The sequence below is a fragment of the Poecilia reticulata genome, chromosome 9, assembly GCF_904066995.2.
Source record: "Poecilia reticulata chromosome 9, P_reticulata-male-v2, whole genome shotgun sequence".
NCBI lineage: Eukaryota > Metazoa > Chordata > Actinopteri > Cyprinodontiformes > Poeciliidae > Poecilia > Poecilia reticulata.
In genome coordinates, this window is record NC_088838.1 from 9,960,539 (window position 1) to 9,983,807 (window position 23,269).

At 38.1% G+C, this 23,269-nt stretch overlaps 3 protein-coding genes across 19 annotated transcripts in view; 2 read left to right on the plus strand and 1 right to left on the minus strand.

Moving 5' to 3' along the window:
- adgrd1 (adhesion G protein-coupled receptor D1) overlaps positions 1 to 10,167 on the minus strand; it is a 35,399-nt gene extending 25,232 nt beyond the window's left edge. Inside the window, exons 1-10 of one of the 3 annotated variants that reach the window (XM_081610512.1) lie at positions 9,731 to 10,167; positions 9,617 to 9,653; positions 9,174 to 9,290; positions 7,987 to 8,085; positions 7,563 to 7,685; positions 7,060 to 7,236; positions 4,676 to 4,933; positions 3,395 to 3,462; positions 937 to 1,086; positions 769 to 819 (exon numbers count right to left, since the gene is read on the minus strand). In XM_081610512.1, coding sequence (XP_081466638.1) covers positions 769 to 819; positions 937 to 1,086; positions 3,395 to 3,462; positions 4,676 to 4,933; positions 7,060 to 7,236; positions 7,563 to 7,685; positions 7,987 to 8,085; positions 9,174 to 9,290; positions 9,617 to 9,653; positions 9,731 to 9,838 — 1,188 coding nt within the window. In that variant the 5' untranslated portion in view covers positions 9,839 to 10,167. The remainder of the gene's footprint in view (positions 1 to 768; positions 820 to 936; positions 1,087 to 3,394; positions 3,463 to 4,675; positions 4,934 to 7,059; positions 7,237 to 7,562; positions 7,686 to 7,986; positions 8,086 to 9,173; positions 9,291 to 9,616; positions 9,654 to 9,730) is intronic. The other 2 variants (XM_008417482.3, XM_081610513.1) reach the window with 2 other exon arrangements.
- On the plus strand, positions 9,224 to 19,240 carry stx2b (syntaxin 2b). 3 transcript variants are annotated; one of them, XM_081610515.1, is made up of 12 exons: positions 9,224 to 9,310; positions 13,212 to 13,373; positions 13,450 to 13,524; positions 13,600 to 13,699; positions 14,535 to 14,609; positions 14,690 to 14,763; positions 14,980 to 15,088; positions 16,796 to 16,869; positions 17,041 to 17,178; positions 17,259 to 17,369; positions 17,478 to 17,597; positions 18,628 to 19,240. In XM_081610515.1, the coding sequence occupies exons 2-11, from the start codon at positions 13,344 to 13,346 to the stop codon at positions 17,571 to 17,573; spliced, it is 882 nt and encodes a 293-aa protein (XP_081466641.1). In that variant the 5' UTR covers positions 9,224 to 9,310; positions 13,212 to 13,343; the 3' UTR covers positions 17,574 to 17,597; positions 18,628 to 19,240. The 3 variants fall into 3 exon arrangements, with proteins under 3 accessions (XP_081466641.1, XP_008415701.2, XP_008415702.2); XM_008417479.3 differs by lacking the exon at positions 9,224 to 9,310 and adding an exon at positions 11,880 to 12,249; XM_008417480.3 differs by lacking the exon at positions 9,224 to 9,310 and having other exon boundaries at positions 12,864 to 13,373; positions 18,631 to 19,240.
- Positions 19,241 to 23,168: 3,928 nt separating this feature from the next.
- The window catches only part of rimbp2b (RIMS binding protein 2b), a 93,299-nt gene continuing 93,198 nt past the window's right edge, over positions 23,169 to 23,269 (plus strand). For 10 of the 13 annotated variants that reach the window (XR_014088865.1, XM_008417456.3, XM_008417458.3 and 7 more), the window contains exon 1: positions 23,169 to 23,268. Coding sequence is in view for 12 of the 13 variants with exons in the window: in XM_008417456.3 (XP_008415678.2) it covers positions 23,203 to 23,268 (66 nt within the window). In the remaining variant the exon portion in view is untranslated. The remainder of the gene's footprint in view (position 23,269) is intronic. The other 3 variants (XM_008417471.3, XM_081610518.1, XM_017306672.2) reach the window with 1 other exon arrangement.

Genomic DNA, 23,269 nt, shown 5'->3' on the forward strand with positions numbered 1-23,269 from the left:
GGTGAGACAGAAAGTAGTAGTATTTGATAAATATGAGGTTAAAGAAAAATGGTACACGATTTTGAAAATTTCCAACAAATAAAAGCGGGACTCCCACCTGCTGCAAGTTTTTAGTATATATCTCAGCTTTGCATATTTACATTGAGAAAAAAGGAGAATATAGCTCTAACTTCACTAAATTGCTTCAAGTGGTTACAATTAGTTCAATTAAATTTACCCAAGTTTATTTATTAAATTTGGTCAACTTGAGAGTTTAATAAACATGATAAACTAGTCTGGATGGACTTAATTTAATTACTTGTTACAAACCAAAGCGATTTATTTCAATTGGATCAATTATTCTGTTTTCTGAGTGTAGAGACTGAAATGTTTGCCTAATCTAAGTAACTTTAGCACAGCCGAAGTGGTTTGCTAATATTTTTCCACAGATTCTCACTTGAATTTCTCGAACATCAGAGCAGTGAGATTTGACCAGGATAATTGTTGATCAAAGGAACCATCATATTTCCTTTGAATGTGTTAGTAACACCTTTATTTTTGGCAGTGCTGTGAAATAACCTCCTTAAAGGCATTCTGTTTAAGCGAAAGCAGTCTTAATGTCTTTTACTGTCAAGAGTTTCGAGTGCCTCTCATGCCAAAAATATGCAGCGTTAAAAACTCTGAGTCAATGACCCGCTTTTGTGTCTCAGCTCCAAGCAGCGGTCCGATTGCTTCTGCTACATTTTGTCCTGTTTGGACCTTACACAATAACGGAGTGGCCTCATTTACCTCTGGCAATCCTGGAGAAGTCAGAACTTCTTCCACACTTTTGAGAAAAGCCTGGAAGAGAAGAGAGCGGACATCGTCATCTGCACATGGGTGGCCACTGTGTCTGCTGTGTGATCTTGTTTTGAAAGTGTAGTGATAAGTTTTTTCTTCCGTGCTGTGTCCCAGGACCTGTGTGAGGTTGTCGGCAGCGTTGTGAGGAATTGTCCTGTTGGGCAGCGCGCTGAGGAAGTCCAGCACGGGCTTTGTGCTCGGCCCCTGGGAGCTCTGGACCACCTCCTGGTGACCGCTGATCACAGGAGGACTCGCTTCAAAAGCACTCTGGGGAGACGGCGCAAAAATCATTTGGAGGGGAGTTTATGAATAAACACGGAGCTCCAACATACACAGAACATGAAGTGATTGATTTCAGGGGAATACTCTGAGTAAATGTATCGCCGTTTCTCTATAGTGTGTTAGAAGAAGCTGTTCTCATGTGACGAGATGCAGCCATTTTTGCCGCGTTTTGAGTTTCTGAGTACGTTTTCTACCCCCTAACCTGTCATAAACAAGTCTCTTCACATGTGTTCTCAATATCTTTCTTTTTATCTGTTGACAAAACGAAAACAGTGCCTCGGTGAGTAATGAATTGTTTGTGCATTTTGCAGCAAAAGACCCCCGTTTCCCACTCCTGTGGTGTTTATTTTGGTGATTTCCCCCCCACCCATACCTTTTCTTTGTAGCTGCTGCATTTCATTTTAAAACTCAGAAAATGTTGATGTTAAGCTGTATTAAGGCTTTACTGTACTTTTGCAGTTTTTGGTTGTTTCAAACTGATGATAACAACCGATGACTAAAGAGTGATTTTTCACAATCTGCTCATAGTCTAATGCAAGGCAATGTGGTTGTTGGACCAAAATAAATATTTTCCACCAGCTGGAGGTCATTCAGAGCCGCTTTCGTTTGATTAGAGGTCATAATTTATCAAATTTTATAATTGCTGCTGGCCCTCAAAAGGACAGTGATATTAAACATTGAAAAAAAGAAGATATCTAAAAAGACATTTAATAATGTCTCTATGATTTGTACTTGCAATTGATCTAAATACTTGGCCAACAGCAGAAATAAACAACATAAAAAAGTTGTCAGGCAAGTTTACTGGCATTTGGTACAGATGTGTGGAAACAAAAAATAAATTCTAAAATGAAAAATGTGTCAAATTCTCTCGGCCAAAGCTTAGATCATGCAACCAGAGGCAAACTCTGTTCTTCAAGATGTCAACTCAGAGAAGCTTTCCCGTTCTGTTTGTGTCAGAGTGATCAGCACAAGCGTTTTGTCTGACTGACTTGCAACAAATGCCAGCTAAAGAATGGGCAGTGTCAAAACAGCAGTGTCTGACCCAATGGTGGTAAGCATGAGGAGGAGGTGCCAGGTTGTTGCTCTCCCACTGATGCCCCTGTTTGTCAAGTTAGTGAAATCTGTCAATCAGTCAATCTTCCAATCCAACAAACACATCTGTAGCAGAATAGGCTGTTCAGCATTGGTAGAGATGAACCAATCTTATCTTTGGTGCTCAACTCACAAATGCATCTTCCTTACAACTGCGGCTCCTTTTGAAGGCAAATGAACTGGCTTTTTTATCGGATCGGATTTTATCTGGAAAAGGCTTTGTTACAACAAATGAATCAACCAAACACAAATTTCCTGACTATCTTGAATTGTATGTTTAATTAGCAACGGATCATTTTTTGTTTCCATGGAGTTTAAACATACCTTAACACACAGGCCCCTAAGCTTCTGGGCTGGACACGTATTTACCTTGCCACCATGCACAATAAGCGGGATGATAATGGGGGTAAATAACTCTCCAAAGCTTTAGAGACCTGCAGCAAAGTGTGTCATCTTGGGGGGTCACCAAGGTTCATCTACAAGCCAGCCGGCTGCTTGGGAGTGATTGCAGGAAAAACCTTATCTGCACTACGATCACAAACACAAACTCCAGTGGGACCTCAACTCGCAGCGTGCTTTGTTCAGATAAAATTTACACTGAGCTTTTCGGTAATAACCAAACCAAGTAACATGAATATGTGCAAGAAGACAACTTGCTCAAGCATAGTGGAGGACATTCCCCTCCAAATGCCATGAAAACCTGATTAGATCACAAACCACCCTAAACTGCTTTCAAGGATGTTTTAAATAAAGAACTGCTGGATTCAACTAGCAAATGTGAAAAAATTGTCATAGCTACTATAGAACAATGTTCCAAAATACATGGCCAAATCAGTATAGAAATGGTTCACCAAGCACAAAATCTGCCTTTTGGACCTCCCACTGTCCTGACATATAGAAAACCTGGGTTCAATTAAGGAAAAGCACGGCACCAGGAATCTGGATGATGTAGAGACTGTTCAAAGAGGAAGAGTCAAATATTGTTAAACGACTAAGCGTTATCGCACTGGGAAAATAAGGTAAAGTACTGACAGCAGGAGTACCAATAACTCTGTCACTGTGGTTTTGTGAGCACTAATAATTATTAACATAGCCTTTCTCCCCACTTGAATTAAATGTAGAATTTTTCAGTGTAGCAATGTGTTGGTATTAATTGGGGTAAGAATTGGGAAAAGGGTAGAAACACTTCCAAGGCACTTACACTTGTTGCTGCAGTAGTAGAGACATCCAAAGCATTTCCATGCGTTGTAGCAGAAACCTCATCCTGACCTAAAAAGAAAAAGAAAAAGCCTCTTTTGAAGTGAAAAATACTCACCAGACTGTTGACCTGCATATCTGGTTGTCTATATATATATATATATATATATATATATATATATATATATATATATATATATATATATATATATATATATATATATATAGTTCTTTTTGGCGCTTTGGGAGCCTAGCCAGATCTGGCTGTGGTTCTGGATTTTGTCAGCATAAAGCTTACATTTTGATTGCACTCGGCAGTCATAAAAGAACATACGCCAGATCCAGAGACTTGCAACCTCTATTAGACATGAATGATCAAAACACACATGTTGCCACTACACAGACTGCACAGGATTTAGGCATATTTTTTTAAAGTCTTTACACTTATTTAATGAAGCCAACTCTTACAAGCTACTATAAGATGACCATGTTTGGGTGCACTTTAGGGATGTGAGTCTGAATCATTTCTACTCTTCTTTGATTGAAAGAAAAAGTAGGCGGGTCACTGAGAGCTAAAGATAGATATTGTTAGAGCAGCCAGGCTATTCGGTGTCCAGAAATGACCTGTGAATTATATCACTTATGGAAATATTATCAGAGAAGAGGAGAAAGCTCAGAACATTTTTGAAATGCTTCATGCATCACAGCACGGCAGTAACACTTCGCATATGCAGCTACCAATCACCCTGAGGAATTAATGTGAAACGCAAATTAATTAGATTCAGCTTACCGCGCATATCGTATTGCGCTGAGAATTTCTAAGGCGGCACTAGGATTTTCTAATTTGGATTAACACTCGACAGAAAGTTGTTATTTTTAAAAATCGCCTCCATCTCCATTTATGGCCCTCGGCTGACCGGAGGAGGTAAACAGAACAGAAACATTCAGGAGTGTGGAGGTTAGCTCCTTGCATGTTGTAGCTTGTCACATTAAATTAAAACGATCTGCCTTCTGCGACTCAACATGCCTCTACACTTGGTTAGATACTTAAAAGGCAGAACTATTTCAGCTGCGGACTTAAAATTGTGTGCGAGCCGAGGGGCGTGTTTGTGCACAGTTTATATTGTTGTTGTCCGTCACGGACGAGATTCGGCACAAAGACAGAAGGTAATTTAACGTTAACCCCTGTTTGCTCAGAGTCAAAAGGGAGGAAACACTTTAATAGACAAAGACTGCATGTGCTAGAAAGACAGGAAATACTTTCCAAGAGAGCACATTGTCCTACCTACAGCTGCTCTGTAATAGAGTTTGATCTGATGGGGAGAAAGGGCCCTTTTCCAGATGGCAAATTCATCGAAAGCCCGCGTTACATAATGACGATGTGCCCTGTTGTTCTCGGTTTTGAGGAAAACGTCAGAACCGAAGTCCGCAGAGCTCTCTGAGGTAGAGCCGGAGGGATCACCGTCACACAGAGTCCCATTGATGAAAACCTTTAGACCATCCTTCTTGGTCCAGGTGAACAGAACGTGTGTCCAATATGGGCCTGAAAAAGGAAAAAAATAAAATAAAATTACTGAAAAATTACAATTAAACAGCATTCAGTGAATGCTCTCAGATAAAAATACTTTTTTGGGAAAAATGTTGACCTACTTTTCAAAATAGAACAGCTAAATTCTGAAGTCAGGGGTTTAAAGGAAGTCATACAGCAATGTGCAACTGATTAATTCAGATTCAAAGTATCAGAAAAGGTTTCTAATGCAAAGCAGTATTAGATTTAGAAGTGAAAAACCTCAGACTTTCCAGAGTTTTGGGAACCGTTCTGATCATTTCTCAAACTTGATTTGTGTAAATTTTTGCCCTTAGGTTAAAATATAATGCATAAAACAACTTCATGCTTCAAAAATGTATATCATAACACAACAATCTGAAAAGGCTCCTTTGTCCTTTTATCTTACAAAGTCTTTTTATGAAGATGCTGTTGCTTAAAAACCAAGATTTACTCTGGTGATACTTATTACAAAAAGGCTGGTCTATGTGATGTCAGTAGAGGCCTCAGCTGCTGGGCGCAGGTTCTCCATCCGTCTTTACAAAACTTGATTTCATATAAAACTATTAGCGTGGTTACTTTCAAAAAGTTACCAGCAGTCCTTTTCTCTGTGTGGTGTCCATTTTAATAGGTACAGAGCTAAAGCTGAACATTAAAAATTGAAGTGGGCATTTTCATAATAGACTGGATTTTTTTTTTTTTGGCAAAATGCTTAGGCGAAAATATTAGTACACACTCCTCACTGAGCTCAGTTGACATGTTTTTCTGGTCGATGAAACATCTGCGATTGAAATCGTTTACGCAGTTCATCAACATATGTGTCTTAGTGTTTCCCAAAACATTTGCTATTACAAAGTGCAAGGAAGTAAATGAACAACAAGAAGGTCCCACAGGACAATACATTCACTGTGTGAAAACACATCTGCCTGGAGACCACAATGCATTTCCTTTTTGCTTACAATATAAACCATATGTGCCAAGACCTCCACCACTTCTCAACTCATTCAGAATTCCCTCCGAGTATACCGATCTATTTTCAGTTTTAATTAAGAAAGTTGCTCACATGCCGCCCCGGGGTTCATTAAATCACCCTTTTAATGTTTTCCTCGCACTTGTGAAGTGGAAGAGGGACAGCTGACAGATTAGGACATTCTGTGCTACAGATCTGGCATGACACTCTGTGAGAATCAGGCAGCTTTTGATCTTCTGGAACAGCGAATTCAAGCCCAGATTGAGTTATGATGCCTCTTCACGAAACGTCGAGCAGCCAGAGCAAAAACATTTATGGTTAAGGCACAAAATGTTACTGCGATAGAAATATAGTTTTCAAATCTGTCCTAACAAGATCGCACGTAAACCTTTCTCCCTGGTAACCGCAGCTAAGATGTTCTGTTGATTGACAACACTTCGCAGGTCTAACCCTCTTATTACCACAGTTAGCACAGATGGAAAATGCCAAGAGTTCCTCACAGCCATAAAATCAGGGTTAATTCTAGTCGCCTGAATAGAAGTTTTGTCGTAAGGGAGGTAAAAAGCTCAGCTATGTTTCTGCTCCAACTCAAAAATGATGTCAAGCAAAAGTCTTACGAGAATATTAACTAACACCAAGTTTAAACATACAGAGTAATGTTTAAGAGTAAACATTACTCTTGTTTACTCTTAAACCCATATAAATCATTTTCATAAACCTTGGAGCTTTCAATGAATATGACTGACCCAACACTTTCAGATGAATTCTAATCAAACCTATGTCGGTAGGATTTAGTCAATCTTGAATACTACATTGACAAAATAATCTGGTTGAACAATTCTCTATGCCAAATTAAAATTTTTTGCTAACATGTCAAGTTCTTTTGCATTTTCACACATGTCCACCAGTCATAATAATCAGGCATTATTTCACTTTTCACAGGAAATGGGTGCATATTGAATAAGATGCACTTTTTTTTTTTGCTACGGCAAACAGACTTGCCAAGTCAACAGTGAGAGCATATGTTGTCAGTTAAAACCATGAGAATAAATCTGTGTAGAGAAAAATTTGATAAAATTAAGCACAATTCACATGGATGTGTACAAATCGTTTTCTCAAGTAGTATTAGGTTATAAATTTGTTTTTGCAGTACCTGAAATGGGAATCTCCGCTCTCCATCTGTGTTTGTCGTCTCGCGTGTAAAGCTCCACGCATCCCTTGTGAGAGTCTGCAAAGACTGTGAAGCTGTTGGAGATGACTTTCGCGCCAGACGCCACAGCAAAGTTGGAATCTGGCTTTTGGTTTTTCCAAAAAAAGGAGAAGGTCACACCTAGAAAAAGATTGTTTTGATAGATTAAAGATTTTTTCAGCTCAAAAAGACACACTTACTTTTTTTTATATATATATATACTTTCTAACATGAAGACAAAACTTATTCAGTTTTGGTTCTTTTAGGATGACCAAAATTGTTATTATTTGCCAAAACTATTAGAGACAATGTTTATAAGCACACTTTTCCATCGTCATGGTAAAATTGTCTTTACTGAAAATGTTTTGGGCATCCTCTCACACGCTTCTCACTAAGGTTTGCTAGAATTATGGCCCATTCCTCCAGACAGAACTGAAAGCGTAACGTATGAAATGCGCTGCACCTACCATCCAGAGCACAGAGGTTCAGGTCACTGACGCAGGAGTTCTGGTAGTCTCCAAAGTAAAGAAAGAGGCCGCTGTTATCACAGTCCAGAAAGATACCCTTATTGTGTACTCCTTCAACAATGTCTGTAGCAAAACACAAATTACAGAAACACATTTTCTTCATGATTTAAAATTGTCAAATAAGTAAAGAGTTTGATGTACATATTATGGTTTTTTATGTTTTTCTGTGTACTTTTAATTTTAAACCAATATGAATGATTTCTAATCAACACCAATTGACAAAGTTACAGGATTTATATCATACAGTTAAGCTACGCTCTTGTTCTGCAAGGACAAACAAGCAAAGAACCAAAAGGTGTGCAATGATTTGCTGCAGTGTGTGATGCACAAATGACTGTGTGAGCGGAAAGTGAAGGGTTCTCACCTACTATTGCGGAAATGTTAGTGTAGGCAGAGTCATTGGTATACACATAGGAAGAGTTATGGGAAGAAGGGAGCACAGTGTGGTTGTGGATTCTGACAGCTGGACAAAAAAGACAAGAAGACAAAAACCGTAATTTCCACCCGGGGAACAGTGACAGGAGAACAACGGGAGGGACGTGCTGCACAGGTATGAAACAGAGTGATGCTGGTGAAGGTGAACACAGAGTGATGCCACACAACATGCTCGCATTCATACCCGATCCCTCTTAAACATTTATGGCGTTTCACTCAGTACAACTAAAGTCATGGAGTGGCTTGGAAACGTATTCACACCCTTTAGGCTTCTCAAATTTAGTCACATGACAACTGTAGACCTCAATGTTTTTATTTGGTCTGAAGCAATACTCGAAACTTAAATACTGTGTTTTCATTAGGTGCAAGGAGAAAATCACCGTGCTTGACTGAAAGCATTAGACACTGTGTAGCTAATCAATATAATGTGTTTCACTTAGTGAATTGAGTTACTAAAATAAATTAACTTCTCAATACTGCCCAGCTTTATTAAATATGACCACATGAGGATGATACTAGAAGTAAATCTTTTAGAGGTTGCAGAAGACTTGAGACTAAGCAGCTTTCCATACAAATCTAAACGTAGTCTTAGATATACAATACAATATTTCAGATAAAAGTATATATTTCTTATTTGAGTGGTTAAGTCAAAGGTCCGATCTAAATCCAATTAGTTGTCTAATTGGTTCACCTTTTTTCTTTAAGATGATATCCATCGGACTTGACTGACCTGGAGCAATTTTGCGCAGGAAAAAAAGGTAAACATTTCAGATAACAGGTGTGCAAAGTTCATACAGACACACCCCGAAAGACCTATCGCAATAACCGCAGGGTGCTACGGACTGAATGCAAATGTTCACAGTTTTATTTCTATAAAATAACTAAAAACAATAATCATACGCAACTTTTTGGAGGTCTATCACATCAAACACCAGGGAACGTAATTTCCGGCCATAAAGTGACAGAATGTGGCAAAGTTTAAGGGGCGTGAATACTTTCTGACACTGAATTTGATTGAACAGGCAGGATAACCGTGGCAGGAGTGCGAATAGTGAACAAAAAAGGGCTTTCTGGGAAGGACCCGAATGCAAACACGGCGGCCATGTATGCTCGTACTTATTTTGCTGCCGCTGACATAACGCGGACTGCTTCCAATCTGGTCCAGCAGCTCATGAATCCCGTCCACCGCATCAAGAGGCCAATAATGTGAAGCCGTGGCCAACACCTGCAGGCCTGGACAAAAAAGATCACAGGTAAACAAGCGTCCCTATAGGACACTGCTCAGATTTTATTATTACGCCAGCGTCCAGTTTCGGACGTCGGTGGGATAAAGAGATTGATGATAATGAATCAAAACAGCTGCAAAAGCTGTTTATGTGGCAGACCATTCTGATTAACGAGACACAAACAAATAACATCCCCCCATAGAAACAGACACTGGAGCACATTGTTTCCTCAAGTTATTGTATATATCCCAACCAGGATGTGGTCATTTGATATGTTGATCTGATAGCAAACAAAAGCGCAGCACAATGTGCGTATGGAAAACTTGCCACTACCTGCATGATTCTCATTTGGCACCACCTGAGCACAGACCTGCAAAAGATGAATCTGACGTTTAATAAAGTCTGACATGCAGAAAATGAGCTGAAAGCTTGAAGTTGTTATCTTACCTTAAAGCATAAGACAAAAGCAGTAAGAAGTCGAATATGCAAACAAAATTCCATTGCTCTTGAGAACTGTACAATGTTATCTTTCTGAAACAGCCTAATTCCCTTCATAAAGATAACTCCAAGAGCAGTTAGTCATTGTCCCAGGATGAGGATAAAATAGTCCATGTGTCCAATCCTATAGATGCTACAATAAAAGTTCTAACAATGTTTTTTTTTTGCCCAGATTAGATAACTTGAGGGGGAAAAAAAAGAACCCCACTTCACAAATTATTGCGTCACAATAGCAAGTTCTGAAGCAAAAAGTCCCACGCAGAAAGTTACAATCCGTCATCCACACATTCAGCTGCTTCTTTAAGTTTCTGCGCCTTGCATCTGGAAACAGCGAGGTGTAGTGGAGCTCAGCGGGAGCGCACTGGCTGGCTGGACTCTACGTGGGAATTGCAAAATGTGATGTCATTGTTGGACCCTATGAGAAGGGGCGTTCAGGTTGTGCGCAAATGGAGGGATTTGTGCGTAATTGAAGATTGCATGGCAAATGAAAGAGTGTAGGTCCAAATTTTAGACACACGAGTGCGTAAAAAAACAACAAAACAAAAAAAACCGTATTGGATTTATTTTCTGTGCGAGTAGCCTACAACAAATTATGTAATATTTTCGCAGCCTCTACATAAAAAGGGCAAAGCTGTCGAAATTAAAGCTTAGCAAAATATTCATCCATTTCGCAAAGTACATCTGACGTTTCACATCCGAGTGAATTTGCATATTTTCACTGTCATTTTGTAGTCACGTGTTGCCACATCTTCAATACTACTGCCGTTTACAACCCGTAAACAACTTCATTTCCTTCTAATCTGCCAAACCATAAGTGGTTTTATTTGTCTGTATAGTTCGGTATTTCCAATTGTTTTATATAAAATTTTATATAATCGTGAAAATGCTCAGTTGTCAAGCATAACTTAACCGTATTTTTGTTATATTCTACACAATTTATATAAGGCTTCACCGTGTGTACATTGCTTTTCTAATGTCTGTGAGAGATTATTGGTGTCGTTTACCTCGACGAAGAGCTACAACAAAAAAACTGACTCATAAGCAACGATTTCATCAGTGCATAAGTACGTGATGGTTTGATAGGTACGAAACAGCAAGAGGAAGGGACGAAATGGTAACAAATAAGTGGTGTTATGAATCGACAAAGTGTCTCACTGACGGAGCCCATTAGGACCCACCATAATACCTCTGCGCAGCCTCCAGCTGCTTGTAGAAGCAAGCTCTTGCAAGTAGAAGCAAGGAAAAGAGGGGTAGAAAATGACCAAAATGTTAAAAGTATGAAATGATGAAGGAACATGGAAAGAAACAGCACCAAAAGAAACAGCACACACATATATATAAAAAAATACAATTAAAAAGGACTAAATTGAAAAAGAAAAGCAACAAAACATGACACCATGACTTTTATGTCAACAAAAATACCTATATTTGACTATTACTTTAGATTTTTGAAACTTATAAGTTTTTTTTGTTTTTTTTTTAGATTCACAATGGACACCTGCTCAGTCTCCCTAAGCAATCTTGAGTCCAAATCAAGGCAAACAGTGCCACCTTGTGGTCAGGTAAATAATACTCTGGCCGTTTAATCCAATCCAGTCTTGCACATTTATTATTTATTAATAAAACCTTCTCATGTAACTCGACTGGTGTCCTTGCAGCTGAGCTTTAGGAAAAAACGGTTGGGTTCACATTGTTAGACCTATCAGACGCAGTTCAACAACAGTGTATGTTTGTGTTTTTATTTTTATTTTATTAGATTTTCCTCTTTGTGCACTGCTAAAATTTAACCACTAACACTGTTGCAACAATTTGCATACATTTTTAGAAATATTTTGATGACTAATTAATTGCAATTAGAAACGCCTAAAAAACCCCTTTAAATTTATTTACATGTTATTTAAATGGTAGATAGATTAGTCATTAGTGTGACGTCACATGGTGCACTCAACTCTTCAAGTTCAGTAGGAGATCGGGGGCAGCTTGTATGAAATATTTTCCTTCTGCGTCTAATGGGTCGTTCCTGACAGCAGCGATTTTGTTCGTGTATCTTATTCTTGCACAATGGTCAATAATGTCCGCATATTATCTTTTTGTTGGTCTCGATCATAGGTCTGCAATGAATAGCGCATGCGCTTACCTACTAAGATGGCGAGGATCACTTCCGGTTCACACTTGAACAAAGAAGGGTTCGGTGAATGCGCATATGAAACTGGGGGGTTCGGTACCTCAAAAAAGGTTAAGAACCACTGGTCTAAACGGTGAATCGAACATGAACCGGAAGTGTTCTGGCTGGATCGCATTGGCGGAAGTTGATTCAGATACTGTTGCTATAGAAATCGGCAAGTCCTGCGTTTTCAACTATCGCGTCGGACGTGTCAATAAGAAAAACATCGATAAACAACAACAACACATTACTTAAGCAACGACCGAAGCAATTCAGCTTTGCCAGCAGCAGGGTTCATCCAGAGGTGAGAAAAACACAGCATTTATTTTGATATTCTACTTCTGCTTATCTGCAAGCATATTGCATATACTACATATATATATATATATTGCATATATCTGCATATTAACTAAATATTTAGCTTGGACCTACGTATTTTAGTTACGAGCTAAATATTTAGGTCCAAATAATATTTGGCTAGCATCCTAAATATTTAGTTATCAAGCACATTTAGTTTGAAAATTAAACGCTTATAATTGGCCAAATATTTACTTTCGGGCTAAATATTTAGGTTGTAAACTAAACAGTTAGCTTGTGAATTAAATATTTAGTTGAAATTCTGCTAAATGTATGAATAACACGGTGAAAATATAACCTTAAAAAATGACTCCCCTCCCCCCTTATCAGCTTGGAGTTGTTAATTTTTTATTGTGTAATTTTACAAACGGCACCACGTCGTTTAAGCATAATTTATTACTAAAATACAATTTAACCGCTTGAAGATTACATTAGTAAACTTGCTTGCTTGAACAAAATTTGTAAGAATTTTATTAATAAAATTTGTAAGAATTTTATTGCCCAATATTTGATGACTTCCAAAACAAAATGGTCGTGTTTGTCTATTTAGCAGTTTTTGAGTGGAGACTTTTATTTGTTCTGTGGACAGCGCGGTGTGTGTTGTGCGCAGGTGGGGTTTGTTGTTTCTATGTACGTGAAACCGAGCTGGGAAAGGAAGCGTATTCTCAGTGGGGCGGTATTGTAGATCTGTGGCGGATTGCAAGCGTCGTCGTGAGGGAAATATACTCTACAAAAAAAATCAAAAATAAAATAAGAAGAATAAGAATTAAAAAAAATTACAGATACATTTTAATCGGCTGTTTTTGCAAAGGTGCCGCTTTAATCCACTTTGAATACCAACTTCAGCACCTCTGCGAGGGTTGTTTTGTCAAAGGAGAGGAGATCTTATCAGTTGAACTTTTCCGACAGTCACCGGAGCTTCTGTCCTCGGAATGGTGGGCCTGCTGTAAAACCACACATGGAGGTTTTTAAGAAGGATCTTGGTGTGTTTCGCTGAAATGACCTGAGCAGGAGATGCAAGGATCGGACTAGGAGAGTGTAATGAAGGATCGTCTGGCTGAACTGGCTGCTGTAAGTGCTACTGCCTCAACCTGGGCCGACACTACAAGTTGTACAAAAAAGCATTCTTGTTTTTAAATCTTCACAGAATAAAAGTCAAGTAGAAGAGGTTGCCGTCACTGAGGACTGCGGTGATGGCTTCATGGAGAGTTATTTCAGGAGGGTAGGTATGCATATTAAGATTGGGGTTAACTTCACACAACAATTGAGTTATTTGTCTGTTATTTGACTAATTAAGGTGGAGGAAGTTAGGGGACTCATTGATAAAATCTCCTACCAAGTGGAGGAGGTGAAGAAGCTGCACAGCACCATCCTGTCTGCGCCCAATCCAGATCACAGTAAGTTTTAAAAAAATGTATATACAGGTATTTAAAAATGCTGTGTTTGTTTCTTCATATGTTCAGTAGACTTTAGTATTGATGGTTCTTAAGACTGAAGTAATCCAAACTATTTGGGCTCAACTGGAGTTTTTGGTCAGCAGATTTACTTTGCTTCTGGATAGAAATGAAAAGCTTGTGGAACGGAAATCTGCGAACAAGAAACAGCCCCAAACACCTGAGGCCATTATAGACTGAGGTCTCACCGGTCCTGTTACAGACCACTCAAAGTCTGAGCACACTGTTATGTATGGAGGCGTATGGAATGTATTGTATATCATTAAAATAATAAACATCTAAATCAAGTGTTTTAAAGCCACGTGATGGGTAACTTATGATAAGCGGTGTTATTATCCGTCCGTCCGTTTATTATCTGTACTTATCCAGCCACTCACTGATTTGTCCATCATCCTGTGGAAATAGTTATCATAAATCCACAGTAAATCTACGTATTTACTTTCTGGAAATTTCTGTCTGAAAGAAAATGTGGACATTTTGATTTTAAACAAATGATAGGAACCATGAAAAAGACATGAGAGTCTTCCTTTTGCGTAAAAGGGAGAACAGCAAGACAAATCCATGACAAATTAAAATGTCTTGCCATTATCTGCATATGTTTATTGATAATTGGGGAAAAACCCAGAAGTTGTGCATTTTGACCCTTGCTATATTATCTTATTATGGCAGGATAAAATGAGAGGAGATTCAATTTGTACATAAAGACAGTAACTCAGTATGACACTTTCTTTTCTTACCAATAAGTAAAAGCTGATGTATTTCCTTTCTGCATATGAAGGTACAAAAAGTCAGCTAGATGGACTGACCAACGATATCAAAGGGAATGCCAATGTGGTGCGAACTAAATTAAAATGTGAGTTTAGCTGTGATTGTTGCACTTTTCTGTCATGTGTCGTGTGAAGCCAGTTAATGCTGTCATCGTCTCTGTGCTAGTCATGGAGCAAAGTATGCCAAAAGAGGACGTCATTAACAGAGCTTCTGTCGACTTCAGGATCCAGAAAACACAGGTCAGACAACCAGTCGATAGATGGATATGTGAAAAAAAAACAATTACAAATCCTGTGTAGCTTCATTCACACCCATTAAGCTGTGGCATGTCATAATTTAGCTTTTTGCAGAGCATTTCTGAAAGCATAAACAACAATTTAAATTCTAAAAATCTCAATGTGAACCACTTTTGGGGAATCCTCACTTTCTGCTTTTATATTTTATCTTCTCATCAGCACTCTGTGCTGTCAAGGAAGTTTGTGGAAGTCATGACTCAGTACAATGAGACTCAAGTGTCCTTTCGGGAACGAAGCAAAGGACGGATCCAGAGACAACTGGAGATAAGTAAGGGACTCGCGTTAGATGTGCATTCCCTGAATGTGCGTCCTTCCTTGACATGAAGTACGGAACAAAGCATCAGCTTCATTTCCTGTTGCAACTGCATGCGAACTTTAGATGTGTTGTTTTTATGAAAACTAAGTGAATACAGGTTGAAGGTTTGAATTGATTTTTTTAATGTAAGCAGAAACAAAATATTTAAGAAAACTTATATAGTATATATTCCTATACAGTATAATTTATACACTATCAGCTATATAACATGCAAACATTGAAAGTCATGAAACAGCTCCCAGAATTTCATACTGAATTTTTGAATTTCCTTGTTAGAGATAACAGTCAAATCTATAGTTTTATGTCCATATTTACAGCATAACAATAAGGAAAAGTATATAATAGAGCTGTTTTCCTCAGTCCCTGTGGCTTTAATGATAGGCTCCATGACTCCACACCGCAGACAGAAGATACTGATACTGGAGACGTCTCCTGTGTTTAGGTTGCCAGGGAAATGGGCAGAGGACTCCGAGTAACCTGCGTAACATAACACACACACAATCTTCAATCTCTGCTCACATAGAGTTACACAGTTTATTTAAATCACCCAGAATGGATAGAGTTTGTACTAGATGACAGGTCGGGCTCTTTGCTCTGTGTATTTTGCTCGGTTTGTGCCCCTGAGGAATAGGCGTTGCAAGAGGTGTGACACAATAAGCCCCTGCACAGCGATCTCGCTCTCTAGGGAGAGTGTTTCACAACACGAGGCGAACCTTTCTGTCTGTAGTGTTTCAGCTGGAGCTTCTTTGTGAGCAATGTCAAGGTCCTTTTTGTACCTAGGACTTTATCAAACTTGGGAAGAAATAGAACCTTTTCTGTTCCGTCAGAATTACAAGCGCCAAATAAAATCTAATTAGAAAAAACCAGTAGCAAGTATAAATGGAATAAAATGTTGTTTCTGTTGTCCACAGGATATCAGCAAAGTGGTGTGTTTCTTTAAATGTTAGTGTAATCAGATAGCACTTGGGAGTGGAGCAATGCTTGACATTCAGCCAGAAGCAGCACTTGTTTAAGAAATCACTTTAACTCCTGAAGCAGCAATGTGTCTCTGTTGGCCTTTGTTTAGTCTCCATGGTAAATAATTGTTTGTTCTGACCCACTTATGACCATCGTCACCACAACTTTCATTACTGCTTCAGAGATGCACTGCAGCTGCAGGGCATAGCAGACCTTTATGTTCTGGACAGAAGGATGTTGGCTACCAACACAGATTACATCCAGCTAGATTTTAGAGATGTTGCCATGGAGTTGATCAAAAACAAAAACACAGCAGTCTCTTACTTGTGTGTTTGTGTGTTCTTGTAGTTCTAAATAAACATCTGTTCTCCAAGGGATGTACTTCAGCCACACGTGCTTATCCCCAGCAGTCATTGTGAAAAACAGTCCATCACAGCTTACTTAAAATCAGACTAAGGCTTAGTAATTATTAATAGACTAACAAAGCAAAAATTAACCTCAGGGGAAGTTGTTATAAATATCTAAAAGCAATCATAGGGCAATTTGTAGTTGCAGTTTCAAGTGAAAAAATGAACAGCAACATGGGGGGTGCATTAATATATCATGTCAGCAATGAGAGATCACTGAAATCCTTGTTAAAAATTTTTGGTGAACATTGAGATTAGTGATTTCTGAAAAAGGCTTCAATTATATCATTTGTAGCTGGAAGAGTGACCACCAATGAAGAACTGGAGGATATGCTGGAGAGCGGAAATCCATCAATCTTCACATCCGATGTATGTCTGTTAATTCATACATGTGTCTTATTCTGATTGATTTAAAGTCTGTTCCTCTGATTTGGCTTTGTTGAGGTCAGTTGGTCTATATCAGCTGTATTTTCTTATACAGGTAGGAAATTCCTTTAGCCGTGTTTCAGAAATTCCGTAATATTTTTGTTTTCTCTACAGATCATTTCGGATTCCCAAATCACTCGTCAAGCCTTAAATGAGATAGAATCCCGTCACCAGGACATCATGCGTCTGGAGTCCAGCATCAGGGAACTTCATGCGATGTTCATGGACATGGCAATGCTGGTAGAATGTCAGGTATTAGCTCAGCTGGACGCTTCTGTGTCACAATGCGTGTCAAATATTGTCATTTTGGGGCTAATGCAAACTTTTAACAGGGGGATATGGTGAACAACATTGAGAATAATGTCTCTAATGCAGCTGAGTATATTTATCGTGCAAAAGAAGAGACTAAAAAGGCAGTGAGATACCAGAAGAAATCGCGTAGGGTAAGTGTTCTTTTTATGTCTAACAGAAAAACATAAAATATGCAAGTTCAAAGAAGTTATGTTCAATTACAAAATATTTCAGGTTTTCATTACCACTTTACTTGGCAGAAATACATGATCCTCTCCTTTGCCCTGTTGATCCTTTTTGCTGTCATCGCACTAATTGTCGGCCTGTCTGTCGGACTAACCAAACGCCCTCAGTGAGGTCTGTTGTCATCATTGCATGAGGTAACAGCCATACCACACTACAACCTTAAGTTTTTTAGAGCAGAAAATTAATTTAGCCGTTCATTTTAAAAAAATAAAGACATGTAGTATATTGCTAAAAGTAAGGATACAGCAATTAAAGATTTGCATCAAATTTCAGAAGTAGGATTTTTGTTTTTAGTTCATTTTCAATTTTACTTGTTCACATTTCTCTTTAACTGCAGTCAAAATAACTTTTCTAGCCTTCCAACCCTGTAAGATTACAAATTGCATACTTTAGGTTCCCAGGCTCCTTCTCATCTTTTCTGAAAGATAAAGACAGAAATCAGTTGGAGATGCGATTTTAAAAGTCTTCACCATCTAAGATTTGTGATTAACATAACAAACAGTAAACTGGAGTCTCTGTCTGCATTCAATTGAGATTGCGCCACCTCACCTTAACTCTAATATTCTTACAAGGCTTTCAACATTTCCAGTATTGTAAACTCAAAGGAATAAAGTAGCATATTTGCTGTAATATAATCAATGGTCCTAGTATCTGGTGAAGCTGGCTCCTTGTCAGCTCACTGCTTTGCTAACTGAACAAAATGTTCAAAGACAAGTGTAAACTGATGTCCTGCTGCAAGTGCCTCCTATTGAACTTGATAAAGTCAAACAACTGCAGAGGTATAGAACAGCACAGGGGCAAAATGAGCAGCACCGTCCATAGTGTAGCTCTTTCATCCTAGTAAGTAAATGAACAAGAAGGTACAGCTTTTAATTTGCTGCCTCTGATTCCATTTTTAAACTTATCACTATTACCAAAGTAGCTAAAGTTGAGTCTTCCTTTAGTTACAGCTTCCACATTGAGGAGTGTTGTTATTAATGCAACCAGTAGTTCTTAGATAAAATGTGTTTATGATTTTGGAGTTTCAGACTGGCCAGTCACAAAGTTGAACAACCAAGTTCTCTGTTGATCTCTACTTGAAAAGTTTAATGAATTTCTAAGTGCTACTTTCTAGTGCTACTTTTCTGCAACAGTGACTAATTTCCACATTTGTTCTGATTTCAGCAGACATTTCTCTACCTTGTCTTATTTGGAGGATCCTACTTTTACTTTTACTGTTACTCAGAAAGGTTGGAGTCTTAAGACTGATGGACTTCTTGGTTCACAAGACCACTTCCACCATATGATTACTATCTTCTATTTAGTACTATTACGAGATTAATTTTCTTAGCACAGAGAAGCAAGTATAATGTAGTGCAGTTTTCACAAGATTCAGATTTCTGTTTAACTGCACTCAAAATACCTTTTCTAGCCTCTCTGCCCTTTGTGAGCTGAAAATGTTTCATTTAATTTTAAAAGACTCAAATGTTGTAATCTTAATGTCTAATGTTTTAATGTGAACTTATTTTGTTGTCCATCTTCTTTTTATGTCTTACTGCTGTATGTTCATTCATTTTAATAGAGTATGAAGCCATTATGACTTGGGTGTACTTTTGAAATAGAAAAATACATAACTTATTGACCTTATATGGTGTGTAATGACTGAAATAATCGTGAAAAAAGTGATGCATTAATGCAGAACTCTTGGAATTATTTCAGGAGCACCCATTTGAATTGTTTTGTATTTTGTACTGAAACTAAATAATGGAATCATTTTATTAAAATATTAAGAATATAAGGTTTGTGCGGAATTATTATTTTTTTCTTTTTCATTGTTATACTGATTGAATTTGATTAAAGTAAACGTGTGGATTAAAACTGCACATCTTAAAATTATATATATAGATATCAGTGACATGCGGTCAGGGGAGGCAGAGCCTCACCTGTCATCATGGAAAAAATAATATATAATATAAAATCATTTATATTGCTTTTTTAATGTACTATAAAGTATCCAGGCAGTTCTCTTGCCTCATCGCTGGGGGCGCTCATGTTCCCAGATATTGTGACTGCACAACTACAGAGTAAGACACAGTGAGCTAGCCATGGAGCTAGCCACACAGTAAATAAGTAAAGTACCGCGATATATTTGTTTTCTCTTTTCCGACGTCAACATGACAGACTACATTTCTACAATTTTCAATTGAAGCAGGAGATGATAACTAAAGGAAGACCAACACCGGAGCTGAAAGTTTTACTTCAAGACAGTTTTATGATTCTCAAACGGAGTAGAAAAGACATGCCGAGGATAGACTTGGCTTTGGATGAACGGATATTTAAGATGTTTTTGTTTAGTTTTTTAATTAAATGTGCGTTTTGTGGGCTACAGTTAATGTTTAAATAATTCAGTAAAGTAGAAGCGGTAGCTAATCTACCACAGCAATTATTTATTAATGAAACATTAAGCCTAAAACATACTACAACAACAAACTAAATGTTCTGTTCTGTGTGCAAAATTCTTGAATGTTTTTTGGTGTTAAATCCTAAAACATGAAGTGGCATTGTTGTCAGTTGCTATGGCAACGAGTCTGCGTAGCTTGGCGAATACAAATCACTTTGCTGTGGATCATAGCACGAAATTAATACCTACATTTTTAAGTTTCACTGATGGATGACATGTAATAGATTAGTCTTTTTGCCCCACAGCGTTGTAGGCATGCGCGAAATTTCCGTAGGTCCAATAACATGCATGGTGTCTAAGTCATAAGTCAGTGTCTCACCAGCAATGAACCTCACCGCACGTCACTGACATATATAATGTCAGTGTCTTGATTGACTGAATGTCAGTGTCTTTCAATCATTTTGAAAAGCTTTTCCTAGTCCCTCCAACATTTGTATCCCCCTCCGTCTTCCGCTTTCTGTTTTATTGTACCACTGATAACTTTTTTTCCCCCTTACTTCTCCATCTTTACCTCTCAGTTAAGTGCACAATGTACTACGATTCAAATTTAAAAGAAGAAAAAAAACGAGCCTAAGTGTGTGGGAGGGGAGTGCGGAGAGCCCCTATTCAGTGCCATTCCTCTGTTATTGATGAGTTCATACATGCACAAACAGCTGTTAAATACAGAAAATGCCGACTAGAAAAAAAAAATCCTGTTTTGGCGCCCACTCTAGTGCAGCGCCCACTTTTTGCGCCACTGGTCATGCTTTGCCGTTAATATGAACGCATCCAAGCCTCCAAAGCACAGGTGGAAGATAAGTAAGCAAAACTGCCGCAAAAAAAGAACTCATTCTTCTGGGATAGAGAACATAAAGAGGAGGAATAGAAAAAAAAAGCAAAGATAAAGGTATGCTTGCATGTCTCTTTGTAATATAATGCTTCGTAGAGCTTGATAGCAACCTTGAACGGTCCAGTTCAACAGCCAAACATTTATGCCAGCGTCTTGTATTTGCATGAAACTAAGTTTAACATTAAATGAATTGATTCTTGTGGTTGATCCTCTATATGTCTGAGGGTTTTTGGCTTCAAACGGTGTATTTGATAAGGAAACGAACGTAAACAGTTTCTTTATTTAGTTCACTTCCACCTGAATATCACTGTATCCCTGCACAGGATCTCCAATTATTTTTCTTGATTGGAACCGGATGGTTATGAATTTCAGTGAAATTACTTGTAATATGTTTTATATTTTCTTTAAAAAGCAGCTGTTCTATCGCTGTCTCATTTTTATATCTGTAATATAGTGTGAAGCTGTAATGAGAAATGATGAAGGTGGAGCCTTACGAACCTGGGGTTTAATTCCAAGTATAATGGAAAAAGCGCCTGTGAGCAAACAAGGACTAGCACTTCTGGGGGCCTCTGGACTCATAAATGTTTAATGTCTCAATTTAACATTTTCCAAATAATCACTGTTAAGTTTACTTAAGTTCACTATGGTATAGCATCAATACTGTAAATGCAGTAAATAGTCTGAAAAATATTGTAGCTTGCAGTTTGACTTCTGAAGCCGAAGATGTTATAAAGAGACTTCAGGTTCCGGTATTTCATACATTGTTTCTATAATATGTCAGAGTTTCGGAAAGTACATGCCTTTTGAGTTTATATTTGTTTAAAAAGTAATGACAAAGTGGGATATGTTGTGTGTTTTTCAACAATTTGGCCTATCTTTACATCATTTTGAAATTTTACATAAGATTCTTACAACCTTGCAATTAAAACAGGGGAACTTTAATTTTCTTTGCCATTAGTTTACTCTCAATGAAGTTTCCCAAACACACGAAAACACAAGAAAAACTAATGTCCCAGTGCTTGAGTGGACTAGGAAATCACATCTTTGTTAAGGCAGACAGGATGCAGATAAATAGGAATTTAAAGGGTTTAAACCTCTTGGCACCTGCAGAAGTAAGAAAACATCTAATGAACATGCACGAGAACATTATTATACAAAGATGCAGCTAAGTACACAAAAAAAGAGCACACATGTATTACAATATATGAAGCATAATGCATCTTTTTTGGTAACTTATTTTGTGTGTGTTTTTTTTAGTTTTTTTTTAGAAGTCCTAACAATGCCACCTTCATACTTGAGTCCTCTGGATTGGTAAATATTTCCAAGATTTTACTGCTATAAGATACCTCAGGTTCAAATTTTGACCTGAGGTATTTTTGGTTGGAGTTTGCATGTTCCCTTTATGGATACGTTGTTTCTGGGTTCTCAGGTTAAGTGCATGTATGTTTGAGTCTCTTTGTGTTGCACGGACTAGCGACCCATTCAGACTGCACCACGCCTCCTGCCCCGCTCCCCTGCATGGATTAGTAGGTTTAGATGATGGATTGTTTGATGTTTCCACTTTGCCATGGAGATTATACCAGAATATTTTTGTTCACTCATCCCAATTGACACATTTGTGCAATAAGATCCTTTTCATCTCTTCTAATTGTGGCTCTTACTAAAATGAGTAACTGAGCAAATGTTTTGCTAGGGCAGCTGGAGTTTATCTCAGGTTAATTGAGTAAATCATTTATAATTTGTTAGGTGTCTTCCTAACATAAAATGTTGAAACTGAATCAAAGGTGGCATAAAACAGACATAAGGGTTTGCAAACTGATGCAACCAGGTCATAACCTATTTATTTTTCATGACTCAAATGTTGCAGCCCAACTGAAATCGGAGCTGAGAGCAAATAAAAATTCACCGGCTAATAATCTATTCTGCCCTGGGTATTTAACACGCGGTTTCCACAAACCACACAGTGGAAACTGAAGTGCACTGATGACCACTTGACCGCTGTGCTCTGTACGGTGTCATTAGTTCTCAGTCAGATTACACCCTGCATCCAGTGTTGATCAGAATGACAGCGGAGGGTTTAATTTTAGGATCCGGTCCGATAAAGAACCCAATCTTGTAGACAATAAATTTAAGCAGGTATAAAACAAAATAAAAATGTATAAATACAGTATATTTCTATATTTTTCTGACTTTTTACTATAATACACTATTCTCTTGTTAGCGTGCAGCACAGAAAGCTTTAAAATAAAATCTGAAACCCTTCGACGGATCACAATAATTTTATTTCATGCACTATACTTCACATCTCTGTTTCTATTGCGGATTATTTAGGATGCACTTGCAGACATCCTTACATATCCTGTGGCAGCTGTGCTATCTTTTGTGTCTTTTTGTGCCTACAGTAATCCAACATCCATTATTATGTAACTCTGCAGAATACAGATATTTATAATCTGAGCATGCCGGAGTTATGACATCATCCGGCACTGCTAACCATGACCAGCATTGGGGGAAGCATGCAAACCGTTCTGTCATGG

Excerpts from the sequence above, each read along its gene's own strand:
- stx2b (XM_081610515.1), top strand. The coding sequence starts at position 13,344 with ATGAAGGATCGTCTGGCTGAACTGGCTGCT. Across the intron at positions 16,870-17,040 it reads CATCAATCTTCACATCCGAT|ATCATTTCGGATTCCCAAAT; the intron begins GTATGTCTGTTA and ends TTTTCTCTACAG. Across the intron at positions 17,179-17,258 it reads CAATGCTGGTAGAATGTCAG|GGGGATATGGTGAACAACAT; the intron begins GTATTAGCTCAG and ends AACTTTTAACAG.